The 19,309-nt window shown below is 33.7% G+C and overlaps 2 protein-coding genes across 2 annotated transcripts; both read right to left on the minus strand.

The window, feature by feature from the left end:
• Positions 1-3,306: 3,306 nt before the first annotated feature.
• Positions 3,307-4,874, minus strand: LOC144357821 (uncharacterized). The gene is made up of 2 exons (XM_078011844.2): positions 4,745-4,874; positions 3,307-3,981 (listed from the first exon to the last, which is right to left on the minus strand). Exons 1-2 carry the CDS (start codon positions 4,858-4,860, stop codon positions 3,642-3,644), a joined length of 456 nt encoding a protein of 151 aa, XP_077867970.1. The 5' UTR covers positions 4,861-4,874; the 3' UTR covers positions 3,307-3,641.
• A 492-nt stretch (positions 4,875-5,366) lies between these two features.
• On the minus strand, positions 5,367-7,787 carry LOC146746172 (galactosylceramide sulfotransferase-like). Its single transcript, XM_085498443.1, has 2 exons — positions 7,614-7,787; positions 5,367-6,877 (listed from the first exon to the last, which is right to left on the minus strand). Exons 1-2 carry the CDS (start codon positions 7,727-7,729, stop codon positions 5,596-5,598), a joined length of 1,398 nt encoding a protein of 465 aa, XP_085354569.1. The 5' UTR covers positions 7,730-7,787; the 3' UTR covers positions 5,367-5,595.
• Positions 7,788-19,309: the final 11,522 nt, after the last annotated feature.

Here is a 19,309-nt window from a genome sequence, read left to right on the forward strand (position 1 = left end):
ATCGGTAAGCTGCTTGAAAATTCTACCAGAGGTAACCTTTGACCTGCAGATATGACGCGGAGTACAACAACAAGCACGCTACCGAACATTATTCCACATGCATAAATTATCACCACTGCATAAATTTGCAAAGGAATATATTGAAATTAAAAGTTCATGTCGGTTAATTAAATTTTTAAGTAACCAGCTTCTTTAATAAGTTTATTAATACGTTTTACGTCCTAAATATGAATGAAATGATCGGTTAATTAAATTAAAACATGCATGAGTTACATCAGAAAAGTGAAATCCTTTCAAAGTTGTTAAGACATTAGATTATACAATAAATGACTAACATTATATACTGACTAGAGGCCTTGTGTTTTATAGTTGTTAGGCGCGGAATATCTAATCCGTTCAAGTAAGAAATATCATTGAAATATTTCCAAAAAAACAAGATAAATGAAAATGTTCAATTTCTGCGTTCATTGTACATCCAATAAAACGAGGTACGAATATTAGGTTTACATAGTGCTGGTTACATTCGACTAATTATCAATCTAACAAGTTAATCTGTTCTTACCCCCAATAACAATCGTACTGCGGCAAATATTATGTATTTTCTATTCAATAAAAAACAAATTCAATCCAGAACTTCTACATCTTACTGGATTATTTATTAAAAACGTAAATCATTATGCAATCTGTAGTAAAATGGTTTATTTTATTTATTATTAAAATGTTTGTTTTTTTAAAAAGAAATACGCTTCATAATATAAACTGTGCTTTTTCCTGAATGGAGACCGCTGCAAAGAACAATGCACTACACACTGCCGATGATGGTTTATCAATTACACTTGCCACACGATTCGTATCAAAGAAACAATATCAACATATATTTAGGCTTATTTAACTTAACGGATAACTTCCGGTTCCCTTCTTTCCTCAGAACAAGGCATCATTCGGTTCAAGTTGTTGTTGCTTCTTAAATGTAAATGTAGCAAACGAAATTATTGTTCAATGTTTTTTTTCATTTTGTATTTATTGTAATAATGAAATTTGTAGATAACTGTAAAATGGTTATGTATTATTAGAGACTTAGAGAAGCTGGTTTAAATTAGACGCAAATTTGCACAGGTATGTGGTAATCGCCATGTTAAATGGAATTCAAAATTGAGGAACCACCAATAGAATAAAAGCTATAAAGAAAATGAATAAGATCACAGTGAATTAACGCCTGTCTAGTGCTGGGTCAACGTACATGTTTAACTCTATTGATTATTCAACTTGTGACACATACAAGATATACACTCTCGCAAACTATATGAATATATGAAGCATTTTATTATTGAAAATACTAAAATCAATAAATTTATCGATACATGCACAGTATGTCTGTTGACAATGGTTACGTGTGTGAGCTTTTTTTTCTAATAATTATGCTGCATACAGTCGATAATATGTACTGTGTACATTATAGATGCATACCGTAGACGGCATACTAAAGTGTCTTGTATATGAACACTTATATAGTCGGGTGTTTTATGTTGAAACATTGTATGTGTGTTGTTTTAGGGGGTGCTTCAAAATAAAACAATTTGGAGATAAGTGTTTAGTTACTCTCATTATCATGTCGTATACATAAACCTTATAAAACATGCATAGTCGGGTGTTTTACCTTGAAACATTACATGTGTGTTTATTTTACCATGGAAGGTACTAACGAATTTTACCAAGTGTTTATTTACTCTCCTGAACACAAATGTGTCTCACACATTACCACCTTGTGAAACGTTGATTGTTTTGCGTATCTGTTGATCGACTTAATTAGTTGATCATTAGCTGAATGGCTGTGTTATGTCTGGCACCGTTTAGGCCATTTGACGTTTTGGACGGAACTCGACTCAGTGATTTGGAACTAATTACGATGATATAACCGTCGCTTTTCGGACTACTATTTCTGACAGTTAGTATTCGTAGTTATTACTGTAGTGAACGATTAATCAAAAGATATGACGTATTCAGTACTTAGTGTGATTGGCTGTGTGATTGAAGGTTACGCCTTAGAGTCTTTTTACTGTTTTGTAATTGGTTAGAGTTTTGAAAATGAATAAAGTTGTTTTTAGTTGGTCTTGGCGAGCACACAAGGACAGACGCAGTCCAGTCCTGGAGAGTCTTGGGGCGAGCCTTGAGGCAGTCCAGTCTTGGGATAGTCTTGGGTCAGCCTTGCGATAGTCTTGGGGACTTTTTCCCAGGGCGCTGTGTCTTATAGAGTGCTCGATTGACCGACTAAGACGAGAGTTGAAACGTATTTCGTTGTGTGTGTCTTATTTGACTGTAAAGCTTAAGTGACTTTCCCGATCCCGTACCTCAAGGGGACGCGATAGAGAAACGAGACGATATTCCCCCCTGGCACGTGTGGGGAACCCTAGAGGAGAGGAATTCCCCCCTGATAGCAACATGGTAACGTGAAACAGTAGAATTGTGTGTTACGGTTTCGTATTTCAAGAGAATTAAAGACGTATTAATCAAAAATTGTTTCTTTTAGAAGAATACCACAGGGAAAAAATCTACTGAAATAATAATTCTGGATTGTAAGTACACAGCCAGTCACGATATACAATTGGTTCACCCTGTTACCAGTCTACAGTTTGAAATAACATAAAATCTCCATCATAGAAATCAACAATAACAATTTGTAAATGCTTTTAAAATGGCAATATGGTCAATATCGAAAATTTATGAGAAAACGTCGACACGACACGACACGACACTACACGACACTACACGACACTACACGACACTACACGACACTACACGACACTACACTACACTACACTACACTACACTACACTACACTACACTACACTACACTACACTACACCACACTACACCACACCACACCAAATTAAACTTTATTACATTGAACTCGAAGCTTTTTTTCCCTAAAGAACGCGTTTCTTAGTATTGGTGTATATACTCTCGGTGGATATATTCTACGTTGACAGTCGGCGACCTTCGTTGCTTCTGGTCGTAAATGCATTTGATTCATTTTAACCCAGCCACACCGTCTTCTTGCGAACAAAGTTGTCTGAAAACAAGTTTTTCATCTCTTAAATTCTCTATCTCAATTCTCATTTTCTTTTCACCGAAATTTCGCACTTTACCCCAAAGTGATTTATTAAAGTGTATTAAATATAGCGCTATGTCCCCATTATTCCATTCACGAATTTTATTTTTCAGTGAGTCTGAGAGTTTGTGAACGGATTGTCCAACACAGAATGACTTGTCAGTGGCCCCCTAGATTCAGCAGCAGGTTGTTCCTGGTTTTTCTTTTGTAACATTCCAATAGTGAATTAAAAAAATCATCAAGTGAGTTTACGCTGTAACTTGTGATCCTACACTTTTTTTTCCGGTGTCAGAATAAGTGAACGTACATTAATGGTGTACTACTGGTTCGCGTAGAATGGTGATATAAAGTGTGTTCTTAGGCATCTTATCTGTAATGACGTCATTATTGAATACCGCCTCGTGGCAGAATATATTATAGTCGCCTGGTGGAGGGCTTATGGCAAATTGCTTTTGAAATGCCATTGGATAGTAAAAAAAAACATCTCTTGTGTGGCAAGACTTACCGACAGAAAATATTCCGTAAAGTTGTTTCACCTGCTTGTATTCAAGAACACTATGTTATTTTTTGGAGTGCATGTAGTTTCCTTAGTATGTGTTTCCTTTGTATTGCTCTGAATTCTAGTCTTGTTGTCTTCGATCAGTAGCCGTAGAGATTTTGTGTTCCACCTAAATTTGGTAGTATTTCTCTTCTTTGTGTTGCTCTGAATTCCAACCTGATTGTCTTCGAACTGTGGCCGCAAGGATTTTGTGTTCGACCCAAATATGATAGTATGTGTTTCCTTTGTATAGCCCTGAATTCGAGTCTTGTTGTCTTTGATTAGTGGCCGTAAGGATTTTGTGTTCGACCCAAATATGATAGAAAACACGTGTCTGTAATAAAAAAAATAAGAATATTTTGTGACTTGTAATGCAAATCTGAAATTTAAGATGCAACTCACCAGCCGGCTAGGTATATTGATATTATTAAAAATTATGCTATTCACGAACGTTATGTTTCCAATTGAAAAAATCGCACGTAAATAATTTTCTTGATCGATTGTATTCTTTTTTCAATTCACGACCACAGGGTACTTAACAAATTGAAACAATGTATTGTACACATATTATATTAACATAACACAATATGTGGTAGGTTTTTTTCTCGATTAAAATATAATAGATAATACTAACATGGGGGCATGTCCATTTTTGTAATAGGTAATACTATGACAATAAGAGACGAACCCGCTATGATCTCGGGGTAAAACCGATATTAGAAATAACACAACAAACATTCCAGCACGACCCATCTCGGTTAACCAGTTGAACTCATTGAAGAGTAGCGAGTACTAATAATCAACATGATAATTTTCAGGAACCAAAGCTATGTTCAAACAACAATAAGAGGTGGGTTCTCTCAAGTGGTGGGTTTTAGGGAAATTTGCCTTTCCATTGATTTTCACTTCAAGTTGGTGCCTCGCAGGCCCATATTTAAATAATACAAGTGATCCTCCTTAAATCAAAACTAACTGTCAATAGTGTAATTTGTTTTTGGGCTGTGCTATGGAATCTTTAAAACATGACTTGTTATGTTTGTCACTAATCATAATATAAAGGTTATTTTTTACATGGCTTGTACAATTAAGACTCTTACCTGTTGGTGTAGTCGCTGTTACTTCCAAGAAACATACACAGATATAAGGAAAGTGAAAATACGCACAGCATACACAGAAGTGTTCGCACAGACGGTGTCTTCATTTCAGGAATCATATTGAATACAATATATAGCAGCGAGTGTCCGTATCATCAATGATTGATGGTGTGTCGTAGTCACATGTCCCGTCATTTTCTATTGTTATGTAAATTGTTTGTGTGTTCAGTTTAATATAGTCATTCACTCCACTGGGTCAGCGACCCAATATTTTTCAATGCATCCTTTGTTTAACGTTGGGTTCGTTGTACTTGCGGTTTCTCAATAGAAATAACATACTGTAATTTTCGGTGAAAAACAATTTTGTCTGTTTTGTGTGGAATTTTATTTACATAAAGCTCCTGATGAGTGAGGTAATTGTACCTTATGAAACAGTGCTGTCGAGTTTCAATATTCATGTAGTTGTGTATTAATTTCTCTATTACCGTATTTATCCGCTCTGTATATAATCGACTCTTATATTTACACTATATATATATGTATATATAAAATTGGTTCACTGAAAATCTGTATGTCTGGTTTTGTCAAACATGTCACTCACAATTAGGAACACAAAAAGCACATGTAATTTCAAATGACTTTTATTGCTTTGGGCATTCATTGGCAATCCATTCTGATACAAACATTCCCTAACTCTGTGACTAGTCTTTTGAATGAGTTGTTCAAACAATCGAAGGTGGTGGCACAAGTTACAAATCTACAAATGTAAATGTTGGTAATGAACTTCGAAATGTGCCCACTAAACTGCACTGCACTACATCTCACTAAATTGAACTTTATTATAATTTTACTTGCTAAGCTTTTTTATTTAACAACGCGTTTCTTAGTATAGGTGTATATACTCTCGGTGGATATATTCTACGCTGACAGTCAGCGTCATCAGTTGCTTCTGGTCGTAAATGCATTTGATTCATTTTAATTCCGGGCGGTTCATAGACATTTAAAGACTTGCCACCATTAACCGAACCGTCTTCTTGTAAACAACGTTGTCTGACCACTAAGTTTTTATCTCTTAAATTTTCTATCTCAGTTTTCATTTTCTTTTCACCGAAATTTCTCACCTTTTTCCAAAATATCTGTTTAAAGTGTTGGTATAGCGCTACGTCCCCTTTATTCCATTCACGAATTCTATTTGTCAGTGAGTCTGAGAGTTTGTGAACTGATTGAGTCTCTCGACGATTCAACTCAAAATATGTAATATCATTTGTTGTCCAACACAGAAGATCTTTCAACAGAATAAGAGATTCCTCAAAGTGTTCCATAATCATTACAAGATCAAACTTGTCTTCCAAATGTGCAATAGTCATCTCAATTGCCCTGTCATCATCGAACGACATGTACGTGGCCCCTAGATTCAGCAACAGGTGGTTCTTTGGTGTTTTCTTGTAACATTCAGATGGTGAACTAAAGAACTCATCAAGTGAGTTTGCGCTGATACTGCGAATCCCACACTTGTTTCTGGTGCCAAAATAAGTGAACGTACTTTCATAATGGGCGACTGGTTCGCGTAGAATAGTGATGAAAACTGTGTTATTGGGCATCATATCTGTAATGACGTCATTATTGAATACCGCTTCATGACAGAATATATTATAGCCGCTTGGTGGTGGGCTTATGGCAAATTCCTTTTGAAATGCCTTTGGATAACGAAAAACCCATCCTTCGTGTGGCAAGACAAATGTCAGGTTATTTCTTTCTCCATACCGGCAGAAAATATTCTGTAAAGTTGTTCCGCCTGCTTTTCTCGTCTTCAAGAACACTATGTTATTTTTCGGAGTGCACATAGTTTTCTTAGTATGTGTTTCATTTGTGTTGTTCTGCATTCCAGTCTTGAAATCTTTGATCAGTGGACGTAAGGATTTTGTGTTCGACCCTAATATGATAGTATGTGTTTCCTTTGTATTACTATGTATTTTAGTCTTGTTTTTGTCGATCTGTGGCTGTAGAGATTTTGTGTTAGACCTAAATTCGGTAGTATTTCCTTTCTTTATGTTGCTCTCAATTCCAGTCCTATAGGCTTTGATCATTGGCCGTAAGGATTTTGTGTTAGGCCCAAATATGATAGAAAACACGTGTCTGTAACAAAAATTAGAATATTTTGTGACTTCTAATGAAAATCTGAACATTTAAGATGTAACTCACCAGCCGGCTAGGCGTATAGATATTATTAGAGATTGTGCCAATACACAAACTTTACGTTTCGAATTGAAAATCCCACGTGAATAATGTTCTTGTATTCTTTTTTCAATTCGCGACACAATTTACTTAACAAATTGAAACACAATTTATTGTACACAAACATATTATAATAACATAACACAATATGTGCTAGATTTTCCACGATTAAAATATAATAGTTAATACTAACATGCTCATTCTTGTAAAAGGTAATTCTATGGCAATAAGAGACGAACCCGCTACGCTGTCGGGTAAAACCGATATTAGAAATAACACAACAAAAACATTCTAGCACGGTCCATTTTTGTTATCACGTTGATCTCACTGAGTGACAACTGTTAATAATGAACATGATAATTTTCAGGAACCAAAGCTATGTTCAAACAACATTAAGAGGTGGGCTCTCTCAAGTGGTGGGTTTTGGGGGAATTTAGCCTTCCTTTGATTTTCACTTCAAGTTGGTGCCTCGCAGGCCCTTATTTAAATAATGCAAGTGATCCTCCTTGAATCAAAACTAACTGTCAATAATGTAATTTGTTTTTTGGGTTGTGCTATGGACTTGTCTTGTTCAGTTTTTCACTGATCATAATATAAAGATTATTTTTTACAGGTCTTTTACATTCAAGACTCTTACCTGTTGGTGTAGTCGTCGTTACTTCCAAGAAACATACACAGATATAAGGAAAGTGAAAATACGCACAGCATACACAGAGGTGTTCGCACAGACGGTGTCTTCATTTCAGGAATCATATTGATTAAAACACAAAGCAGCGAGTGCCCGTATAATCATTGATTGACAGTGTGTCCCATCATTTTGTACTGTTATGTAAATTGTTTGTGTGTTCAGTTTAATATAGGCATTCACTCCACTGGGTCAGCGAGTCCTATATAGTTCAATGTATACTTTGTTTAACGTAGTTATTCTCAGTTTCCGAGTTTCTCAATAGAAATAACATACTGTAATTTTGGTGAAAAACAATTTTTGTCTGTTTTGCGTGAAATTAAATTTTCAATGATTTGTATAGAATATTGAAAAAAGTGTATTCTTATTGGATTTTATTTTCACTGATTCATCCCTTCAAAGGGTATAGCGAATTGAAATCACAAGTGCAAATACACACTACTTAAACGTATATATGTTAATATAGGATAATTACAAGAACAACAAACAGATGTGTTACAACAATCGACATTACAAACTATGTAAATTAGTAAGAATAAAATATATAGACTCGTGGTATAAATGAAATAATATCAGGTGTTTCGAAAGGAGGGAGGAGACTAAATGGTGGTTCAACATGTTTTGTTGCTCAATCTTCTATATCAGTTATTTATTCAAATAACAAAGCAGTCATTAGTCTTTGGGCTACTGTAGACCCGCCATCCCTTAGGAATTTTCATTGACCATAATCTGTAGTTAGCCAAGACCCTCAGCTATCTTAATCAGATTGTTTACCATAAAATTGGTGGTGGGTGTGAGAGCCACGGCTGTTGCCATAGCAACGTATTTATGAAATAAGGGACATGACGAAAATGACATATCTCTGTAAGTAAACAACATACATACTCAAAATAAATGTCTATGTATATAGTTTTGATGATGCCCAGTTGATTATGACCATCACCTAGGTCATTCAAGGTCAGGGTAATGGTGTAAACAAAAGAACTTTTGAAAAAATAATGTTTGCTTGAAACAAGTCTTCCAAATTTTCTAAATGTTGTTGATATATCAATAGAACATACTTGGCAGCCTATCATAGATGGAGTTTCACTCGGCATGCACAAGTAGACTATTCACAGGCACTTGAATCTGCTGGCAGTGGAAATGATGAGATGAGCTACAAAGATGTTACCTCATCAGAGATTGTAAAAGGGGAATATGCTGTGCAGAAGATGATCACTGCCTTCCAAAACTTTATTAATCTTTTCATGATACCTGATGCGCACAATCTGTATTGCATATCATCAGGGAGACTAGTTTCAGACAAAATATCCATCGATTTACTTGCAGTTGACACACATGGCACGAACGCATACAAGAGACTAGAGCTGAAGACTTTTAATGCACCAATCAAGAGACTGAAGTTGAAGTTGTTTGCACCAATGGCAGTGAAACAGTCTGTAACAAGTTCAACAAAGAAGACAAAGAAACTGGTAGCAGAGAGAAATGTATTTGGGCAGCTCATACTACTTGCAATGAATCATGATCTATGCATGGAAAAGGTGATGGCATACCCACTTGGCCCACTGCCTTGGAGTCTAGCCACTGCTGATGGTGCACCATACAAAACTGACAAGGCAAAACTTCTGCACAAGCTGGAAGAGGGACATACTGTGGCAAGCCAGATTCTGTGGTTCATATTATTGATGGAAATGCAATGTTCCAATCGCAAATCCCACAAACGAGTTGGCTTGGCGTATATTTGCACAGCTACCAAATACTACCCATGTTGACTTTATCACAAATACATACCAGACTCAGAGTATCAGAGGGAACGCCATGGCACGACACTTTCACATTCCCAGAATTAGAAAATACACATTATTAAAGCACATATAGTAGGCCACTACTACACCAATGTTAACAATTTACATTTGATATGTTACTAATTCTAGACAATACCTTTATATTATTTTTCAGGAGGAAGCCGACACCAGAACCATTCTCTACTGCTGTCATATCAGAATATCAGATTACCACTAATCGTGGACATCAGCTCAGCTGTCCAGGCAATTGGCAATAAGCTATGCAATACATTGCTTTCATTTCACGCATTTCATTTGTGTGTAAAGGCGGGACCCCCTGCAGGTCTTGCACAGAAACCCACAATTTATTCCTCTCTTCACAAGCTTAGGTATGAGCCAAGCTCTTACCACATATGAATTTGATGAATTGGAGGCATTCACATGCCTTGTGTATGGAGCAAAGCCAGGTGTAAAAGATCTCAACAAGCTTTGATACACTACGTTTATGACACGTTACACACTAAAGAACAAGTTACTGTCCAATATCAGGCTCTCATCGGGAATCAAGCTTATGTGCCATGTCTAGACTTGCCAAAGCCTGAAAATGGTAGTGGTTGGCAACTACAAGGAGACAAATTGCAGTACAAATGGACAAAAGATAAAATGCTCCCGAAGGAACTTGTTGATTTGGTGCTGGAGCAAGATGATGACTACAACATGAAAGATGATACATTTGATGATGATGATGATGATGTTTAAAAATAAAGCATTTGTTATATTTTCTTGAACAATAACGAAATAGCTCAAGAAAAAAATGAATTTTGGTACAAAATCTCAAATTTTAGACTAAAATCCAGCTTGCAATCAATCGTCATCAGAACTATATACCTAGACACTAAGTTTGTGTTTTTATGCTGCTTAGTTTTAGAGATAGTTTTAGAGATATTACATTGCCATGGAAACAGTTTGGCACCCACACCCACCATTATTATTATGGCAAAGAGGCAGATTTCGATAGAAAACATGATGTGCAGAAATCCCTAAGCGGGGGGTGGTTTCGGTTATTGGCCCCCAGTCTACATGTTCATTTGTTTTAGCAGCCTTACCGACCAGGTTGGGGTTGTACACTTAGTCAAATAATGCAATTCCTTGATTTAGTCGTGATTATTAGCAATTAGCAATACTTCTGTGATATCTCGTGGCTCGGTTAGCTACAAAGACTATTTGAAATGTTTATACTGGTATGACATCACATAACGATAATGAGGAGACCATACCATTAATATGTATACAGTTTTTTTTCTGAATCAATGTTACTTGTTATATTCATTATTCTTTGAACTCTGTATACAACATTCAATAGATTTAACATGTGATCTGTATACATTTATATACTAATTAATCGAATTATGCATGGTTGTTAAGCAACAGAATAATCCATGACTAGATGTTGGCATGTATAAATAATCTCCAAATCTTCTGTCATTCTCTAGTGTACTCTTGTCCATCCAGTCACCAACACTATTTCAGGTTAGTTTCACTTCTTTACATGTATTTGTACTCTCTACATTCAATCATTTGTATTTCCTAGATTTATCTATTTATTTGATTTTTGTGTGCAGTCTTGATTTTTCATCATCCCCGGAACCTTACTAGAATACAATTGTTGGACCAAGACGTTTTTGCTGTGATGTACTATTTGATTCTATACTCTTCTACAAATCTTCTGTAGGATTATGACAGTATACGTGAGGGTAACTCATTACTACAGAATCTGCAGCAGAACACACCTACATATAAAAGATAATATTTATAATGTTATATGTACGATGAAATCGTGAAGTCAGAAATGTAAACAACCGACTTTGCAAACTCCCTTCAGATTTTTAAAAAACCTTATGATGACAGTGCATATATGTAACTCTGGTTTTTGTGTTGTGTGAACATTATGAGCGTGACTGTCATCGATGTAACTACAACACCTATACAACTACTTGAGAAGGAAGATAGAGGTCCTATGCACCCAATGATACATGAGCTGTGTTGGCATGGAATGTCCTTTGTTCCCATTTAAAGGAATGTTTTATGTGGGTTGGTTGCTTAACCTTGTTTTATCTGCCATTTTGGATTTTGGATGCAAACATAAATATAAAATGACCTTTTTAGTCCGATGTTCAAAACATTGCATTGGTACCTCCACTCACTCCTAATTGATATGCAAACATATTACATGGAAATCCTCAGTAACACGAGTTATTATAATGCACAGACTCACAACTAATTGATATTAAAACTTTATGATGATTTTTCTATGCTCATATTATAATCTAAGTCTTCGTAATCACTGTTGTTTTTCATATTCACTATCTTGGGTGGACCGTTCTTCCACAATGTCATCATCACACTATTCCATCTCCTGCATAGGGAGATATAAGGGAACCTAACTCTCATGAAAACACTTGAAATTTGTCACACGTATGAAATAACTACTGCTCGTTTACAATCTATGGATAAAGATATGTCACATGGTACAGAAACGTAATTTCACTGCACAGTCTACTTTTCAGAGCACTCAGAACAGGGTCAAAGGTCACACATCCAGTGACAGTGCTTGCTCCTATTGTGGTAGAGGGACTCATGACCGTAAAAGGTGCCCAGCTCGAAATGCAGATTGTATAAAGTGTGGAACTCGTGGTCATTTTGCTGCTGTGTTTAGTTCACCGCAGACTAGTAAATCAAAAGCTACCAATGTACATGGTATTATACAAGCTGACAAACCTGATGCATTTCTAGGTTTTGCTGGCCAAGGTGAACAGTCAGATGATGGATATGTTAATCTCAGTGTAGACGGAACCACTCTCAGATTTCGTGTTGACACAGGTTCAGACGTTAATGTTATTTCTAGCGATGTTAATGAAAACATTTCGAAGACAAAATCCTCACACCCCTACAATGTGTACGTGTAGAGGGCCTGTCATTTCAAGCGAACACAGGCCGAGATATGCTGGCAGTGGGTTATCACTACTGGGACGAGACACCCATTGCAATCTCGAACTAGTTTCCTTCAATGTGGGTAGTATCGAAGATTACCCCCAACTGTTTAAAGGTTCAGGTGAAATACCCCATCCATGTAAGCTCCAGTTAAAGGACAAACGGTAAAGGCTAAACCGTACTCAGTTCCAATACCTCAACGTATTGCTATACCACTCTTGCCAAGAGTCAAGGATGAACTTGAGAGACTAGAATTGCTCAACTGACTGGTGTTCTCCAATCGTCGTTGTTCCGAAGATTGATGGAAGTGTCCGGATTTGTTATGATTTGACTAAATTAAATGAATCAGGAAACGCGAACGACATCAACTTCCTACCGTGAATCACGTTCTGGGTTAAATGGCTGGTGCAAAAGTATTTTCAAAGCTTGACGCTAATCGAGGTTTCCACCAGATTCGACTCGCTGATGAACACTCTCAATTAGCCACATGTTTCATTACACCATTTGGTCGTTACTGCTATCAGCGTCTACCCTTCGGTATTAACTCCGCTCCTGAACACTATCAACGACAAATTCACAGTATGTTAAGTGGTCTCGAAGGAGTAGCAAACCTGATGGATGACATCATTGTCTTCGGCGCAAATAAAGCAGAACATGACGCGAGACTAGATAAAGTACTTAATCGTCTTGCTGAACATAGTGTGACACTAAATCATAGCAAATGGGAATTTAAAGTACCAGAAATCATTTTTGCTGGTCACGTGATTGGAGAAGACGGTATCAAGGCTGATCCTTCGAAAGTGGAGGCGATCTCTCGTATGCCTAAACCCGAAAATATATTCGATCTTCGTAGGTTCATGGGGATGGTTAATCATCTTGGTAAATTTCTCCCAGATTTGGCAACTCACTCCGAGCCACTCAGACAGTTACTATCAACCAAACAACCATGGTATTGGGGAGATGTTCAAGATAAAGCGTTCGAAACAATCAGGAATTTGATTTGTACAACTCCAACACTGATGATGTTTGATCCATCTCGCGAAACCCTTGTATCAGTGGATAGCTCTTTGTATGGGCTTGGCGCAGTTTTGAGACAACTGAATAATGACAATATTTGGAAGCCAGTTGTGTACGCATCAAGATATCTACTTCCAGTCGAAACTCGCTATGCGCAAAATGAGAAAGAATCTCTAGCTGCAACTTGGGGATGTAATCGTTTCGAACAGTATCTGATACGACTAAAGTTCACTCTGGAGACAGATCATAAACCCTTGAACGCACTATTGGGATCTAAGGCACTCACTAGTTTTCGCAGAAATCGTGTTCAACTGAATAAACGAAATCATAAATTAGGCCACACATTTCAAGGATCTTTTCAAAGTACGTTTTGGTGTTGTGCGGCACCATCATTCTTAAGCATCAAAGGATACTGACAAATCCACCTGCAATATAATGGAAGCAGCGATACAAATAGTACATTTGACACCACCATTGAAATACTACTAATTGTAGGGGCATCTTGCAGTATTTATGTATTAAGGTCTCCTTCAATGCAATTGCACTGAGAAATCCTGGAATTAAGAACGTGCAACTGCAATGTAACTTTTCTTTAGCAAATCTCCAGCCCCAAAATGAGAGGTTTGAGGTTTGTAAAGAAGGCATCCAAAAATACTGGGTACCTGTATGAAAAAATAAAATATTATGTGTATGTGAGCCTCATGTGGACAAAAAGGAATGTGAGATTTGTACTTTCACATTAAGATTGAACTAATCCTGTTTGTGAGTTCTACGTCCACGCTATAAAGATTGTCTTGAATCAGCAGACACACAGCCTTCGTATGAGTAGGTGAAGTATAAAGCTCAATGAGTGATTTGTCATGTAGACCTTGTAACATTTCAAGCTTTTTCTGGGGTGGACACCTGATACCTGATATTGTGGAGCGGTGTGAATTCAATGTGTTGTATGTTTTGTATACTGGAGGAGGCTACTGCAGTTCCTATAAATTGTAATCATAATTAGTTTTGCATTTCTTTTGCTTTTGATATGATGAAGCCATCACAATTAAGTACAACAAACCATGCACTGCCACCATCCAAGCATTTTTGCCTAAAGAGACATAATTATTCACCACCTGATAAATACAAACATGCACGCATGCCAACATGTATTTAATACAACATAAATAAAACAATAAAAACACATTAAACTGTTACCACCTTCAGGTAGTTTTAAGGACACTACAATTGGCTTCATCTGTAAGAAAAATAATGTCAATAACTATAAATAAAGCATGATCTACGTTTGAAACACAGTTGCATTAATTATTTGCAAAAGAAACGCTAACACAGAAAAGTCAATATAGAACAATATTTTCGATTTTGTTGCATGAAGAATTATTAACTTTATACAAAGGGAATTCTCAGGGATTGTCAAAATACAGGTTAAAATGTGTCATGGGATACATGGAACCTCTATCCCACTACTAGACTAAACCTGACTTGAGGTCCATATGTTGAAGCCATATGTTGTCTGTTTTATTATACTCGTAGTCATGGCAGCCATGTAACCAATTACACATTTCACTGAACTGGCCACTTCACTTCACACGCTTGTTTATGAATACACATATCATGGAAATTTTGTGGGAGTATACCTTCTAAATATATTTACAATTTCAAGATTGGTGGTACCTCAATCATATTTTTACATTCGTTAATGTGTGTTTCAGTTTTTGTTTGATTGACTTTTTTGTGAAATATGGTAGTTTAGCTTTCATAATAAAACAACCACGTACTTCCATATAAGTTGCCGTGTATGTTATATGTCATATTTTGTATGATTTAATGTTATGTTATAATGAACATCAGATATCGCGTAGCAATTCAGGCAAACATTCTCACAATTATTTCAATATCTTTCAATTATTTCATCATTATTTCAACATCTTTCAGTTTTCTCACCATTATTTCAATATCTTTCAATTATTTTATCATTAGAGAGAGAGAGAGAGATAATTGAAAGATATTGAAATAATGGTGAGATAATTGAAATATATTGAAATAATGGTGAGAAAATTGAAAGATATTGGAATAATGATGAAATAATTGAAAGATATTGGAATAATGGTAAAATAATTGAAAGATATTGAAAACATTATTAAACAATGGTGAGATAATTGAAAGATATTGAAATAATGATGAAATAATTGAAAGATATTGAAATAATGGTGATATAATTGAAAGATAATGAAATAATGGTGAGATAATTGAAATATATTGAAATAATGGTAAAATAATTGAAAGATATTGAAAAATGATGAAATAATGGTGAAATAATTGAAAGACATTGAAATAATGATGAAATAATTGAAAGATATTGAAATAATGGTGAGATAATTGACAGATATTGAAATAATGGTGAAATTATTGAAAGATATTGAAATAATGGCGAGAAAATTGAAAGATATTGGAATAATGATGCAATAATTGAAAGATATTGGAATAATGGTAAAATAATTGAATGACATTGACAAAATTATGAAATAATGGTGAGATAATTGAAAGATATTGAAATAATGGTGAGATAATTGAAATATATTGAAATAATGGTAAAATAATTGAAAGATATTGAAAAATGATGAAATAATGGTGAAATAATTGAAAGATATTGAAATAATGGTGAGATAATTGAAAGATATTGAAATAATGGTGAGAAAATTGAAAGATATTGGAATAATGATGAAATAATTGAAAAATATTGGAATAATGGTAAAATAATTGAAAGATATTGAAAAAATGATGAGAAAATTGAAAGATATTGAAATAATGGTGAGAAAATTGAAAGATATTGGAATAATGATGAAATAATTGAAAAATATTGGAATAATGGTAAAATAATTGAAAGATATTGAAAAAATGGTGAGATAATTGAAATATATTGAAATAATGGTAAAATAATTGAAAGATATTGAAAAATGATGAAATAATGGTGAAATAATTGAAAGATATTGAAATAATGGTGAGATAATTGAAAGATATTGAAATAATGGTGAGAAAATTGAAAGATATTGGAATAATGATGAAATAATTGAAAAATATTGGAATAATGGTAAAATAATTGAAAGATATTGAAATAATGGTGAGATAATTGAAAGATATTGAAATAATGGTGAGATAATTGAAAGATATTGGAATAATTGTGAAATAATTGAAAGATATTGAAATAATGGTGAGAAAATTGAAAGATATTAAAATAATGGTGAAATAACTGAAATATATTGAAATAATGATAAAATAATTGAAAGATATTGAAATAATGGTGAGAAAATTGAATGATATTACAATAATGATGAAATAATTGAAAGATATTAATATAATGGTAAAATAATTGAAAGACATTGAAAAAAATGATGAAATAATGGTGAAATAATTGAAAGACATTGAAATAATGATGAAATAATTGAAAGATATTGAAATAATGGTAAAATAATTGAAAGATATTAAAATAATGATGACATAATTGAAAAATATTGAAGTAATGATGAAATAATTGAAAGATATTGCAATAATGGTGAAATAATTGAAAGATATTAATATAATGGTAAAATAATTGAAAGATATTGAAAAAATGATGAAATAATGGTGAAATAATTGAAAGACATTGAAATAATGATGAAATAATTGAAAGATATTGAAATAATGGTGAGATAATTGAAAGATATTGAAATAATGGTGAGATAATTGAAAGATATTGGAATAATGGTGAAATAATTGAAAGATATTGAAATAATGGTGAGAAAATTGAAAGATATTAATATAATGGTAAAATAATTGAAAGATATTGAAAAAAATGATGAAATAATGGTGAAATAATTGAAAGACATTGAAATAATGATGAAATAATTGAAAGATATTGAAATAATGGTAAAATAATTGAAAGATATTAAAATAATGATGACATAATTGAAAAATATTGAAGTAATGATGAAATAATTGAAAGATATTGCAATAATGGTGAAATAATTGAAAGATATTAATATAATGGTAAAATAATTGAAAGATATTGAAAAAAATGATGAAATAATGGTGAAATAATTGAAAGACATTGAAATAATGATGAAATAATTGAAAGATATTGAAATAATGGTGAGATAATTGAAAGATATTGAAATAATGGTGAGATAATTGAAAGATATTGGAATAATGGTGAAATAATTGAAAGATATTGAAATAATGGTGAGAAAATTGAAAGATATTAAAATAATGGTGAAATAATTGAAAGATATTGAAATAATGATAAAATAATTGAAAGATATTGAAATAATGGTGAGAAAATTGAAAGATATTGGAATAATGATGAAATAATTGAAAGATATTAAAATAATGGTGAAATAATTGAAAGATATTGAAATAATGATAAAATAATTGAAAGATATTGAAATAATGGTGAGAAAATTGAAAGATATTGGAATAATGATGAAATAATTGAAAGATATTGGAATAATGGTGAAGTAATTGAAAGATATTGAAATAATGGTGAAATAATGGTGAGAAAATTAAAATATATTGAAATAATGATGACATAATGGTGAAATAATTGAAAGATATTGAAATAAGTGTAAGATAATTGAAGGATATTGAAATAGCGGCGAGTAATTGAAAGATATTGAAATAATGATGAAATAATCGAAAGATATTGGAATAATTCTATTTTGGCCGTCATCTCACGCTATAATTAACATTGTGTACATATAAATATTATACTTCAATATTTTTCAACTGATATTTGTTGTAAACAATTAAGAAATACTAATATATATATATATTATATATAAATGAGTTTATTCCATGACAGTATTCTGTACACGTTAATGACTGTTTTCTTTTAATACATAAAAATAGCACAAGTTTCCGAATTATAGAAATAAATTATCAATTTGTCCCATTCAGTCAAGGCAGAAAAACAAAACAATCTTCGTACATACATTTGAAAGATTAAGAGTACGATAAAATGAAGTATATTTCCATAACATTTGGCTAAAAACTAACTTTCTGTAGTAATATTGAAGTATATTTACTGTTTTTTCGAGTATGTCACTGACCGATTTACGCCGTAAGTTGAAATTTGAGATGTAGTGTACATCATTACCGACTCACATTAACAAATTTATGTTGGCCTGAAAATGTATTATAATGAACGGGTTATATATTTCATTGTCTAGATATTTTTATACACGCCAAAATTGTTATTTCAAATTCATAGGTGCCATTGTTATTGAGGCGTCTGTACATCGAACACATTCGCTGTATGTGATTGTGCCGGCCATAATACGTAAAACAAACTTACATATGTTATACTAAAAACATATAAATGGTTCGTTCTTCATATCGTCAATCGAGAATACATTAGTTATTAGATGGTTTACTTAATGTTTTTAGCCATAACATGACAATTATTTCAATTTGGTTTACAAAATGTGCTAGTGTGACTATAGAACCCGCGATTTGTGTAGTGTATTGATACGTATACACATATTGAATTATATTTTAAACCAGACACGCTCTGTGGCTACTTGATGTGATTTACTATGTAATGATCCATACAAACTTGAAAAATGGTCCGCTACTCAAGATGGCGGAACTTCGAACGGACGACAAATGAGGCTTTGAAATGTGTGTAACTGTCCATGTTATATGTAGTACTAAAGCACACGCGAACTTATACTGAGTAAGTTGTTAAATTGAACTTACCGATCCAGACATATATTAAAATGTACTACATTATTTTGTAGTAATTTCAACGCATTTTGTAAAAAAAGAATATTCAACTCAATTTGAAACAAATATGCTCATTCAAAGTATAATGACCATTGA

Source organism: Saccoglossus kowalevskii, chromosome 4 (genome assembly GCF_978046115.1).
Source record: "Saccoglossus kowalevskii chromosome 4, keSacKowa6.1, whole genome shotgun sequence".
Taxonomy (NCBI): Eukaryota; Metazoa; Hemichordata; class Enteropneusta; family Harrimaniidae; genus Saccoglossus; species Saccoglossus kowalevskii.

Excerpts from the sequence above, each read along its gene's own strand:
- LOC144357821 (XM_078011844.2), bottom strand. The coding sequence starts at position 4,860 with ATGATTCCTGAAATGAAGACACCGTCTGTGCGAACACTTCTGTGTATG. Across the intron at positions 3,982-4,744 it reads AACAGCGACTACACCAACAG|ACACGTGTTTTCTATCATAT; the intron begins GTAAGAGTCTTA and ends TTTTTATTACAG.
- LOC146746172 (XM_085498443.1), bottom strand. The coding sequence starts at position 7,729 with ATGATTCCTGAAATGAAGACACCGTCTGTGCGAACACCTCTGTGTATG. Across the intron at positions 6,878-7,613 it reads AACGACGACTACACCAACAG|ACACGTGTTTTCTATCATAT; the intron begins GTAAGAGTCTTG and ends TTTTTGTTACAG.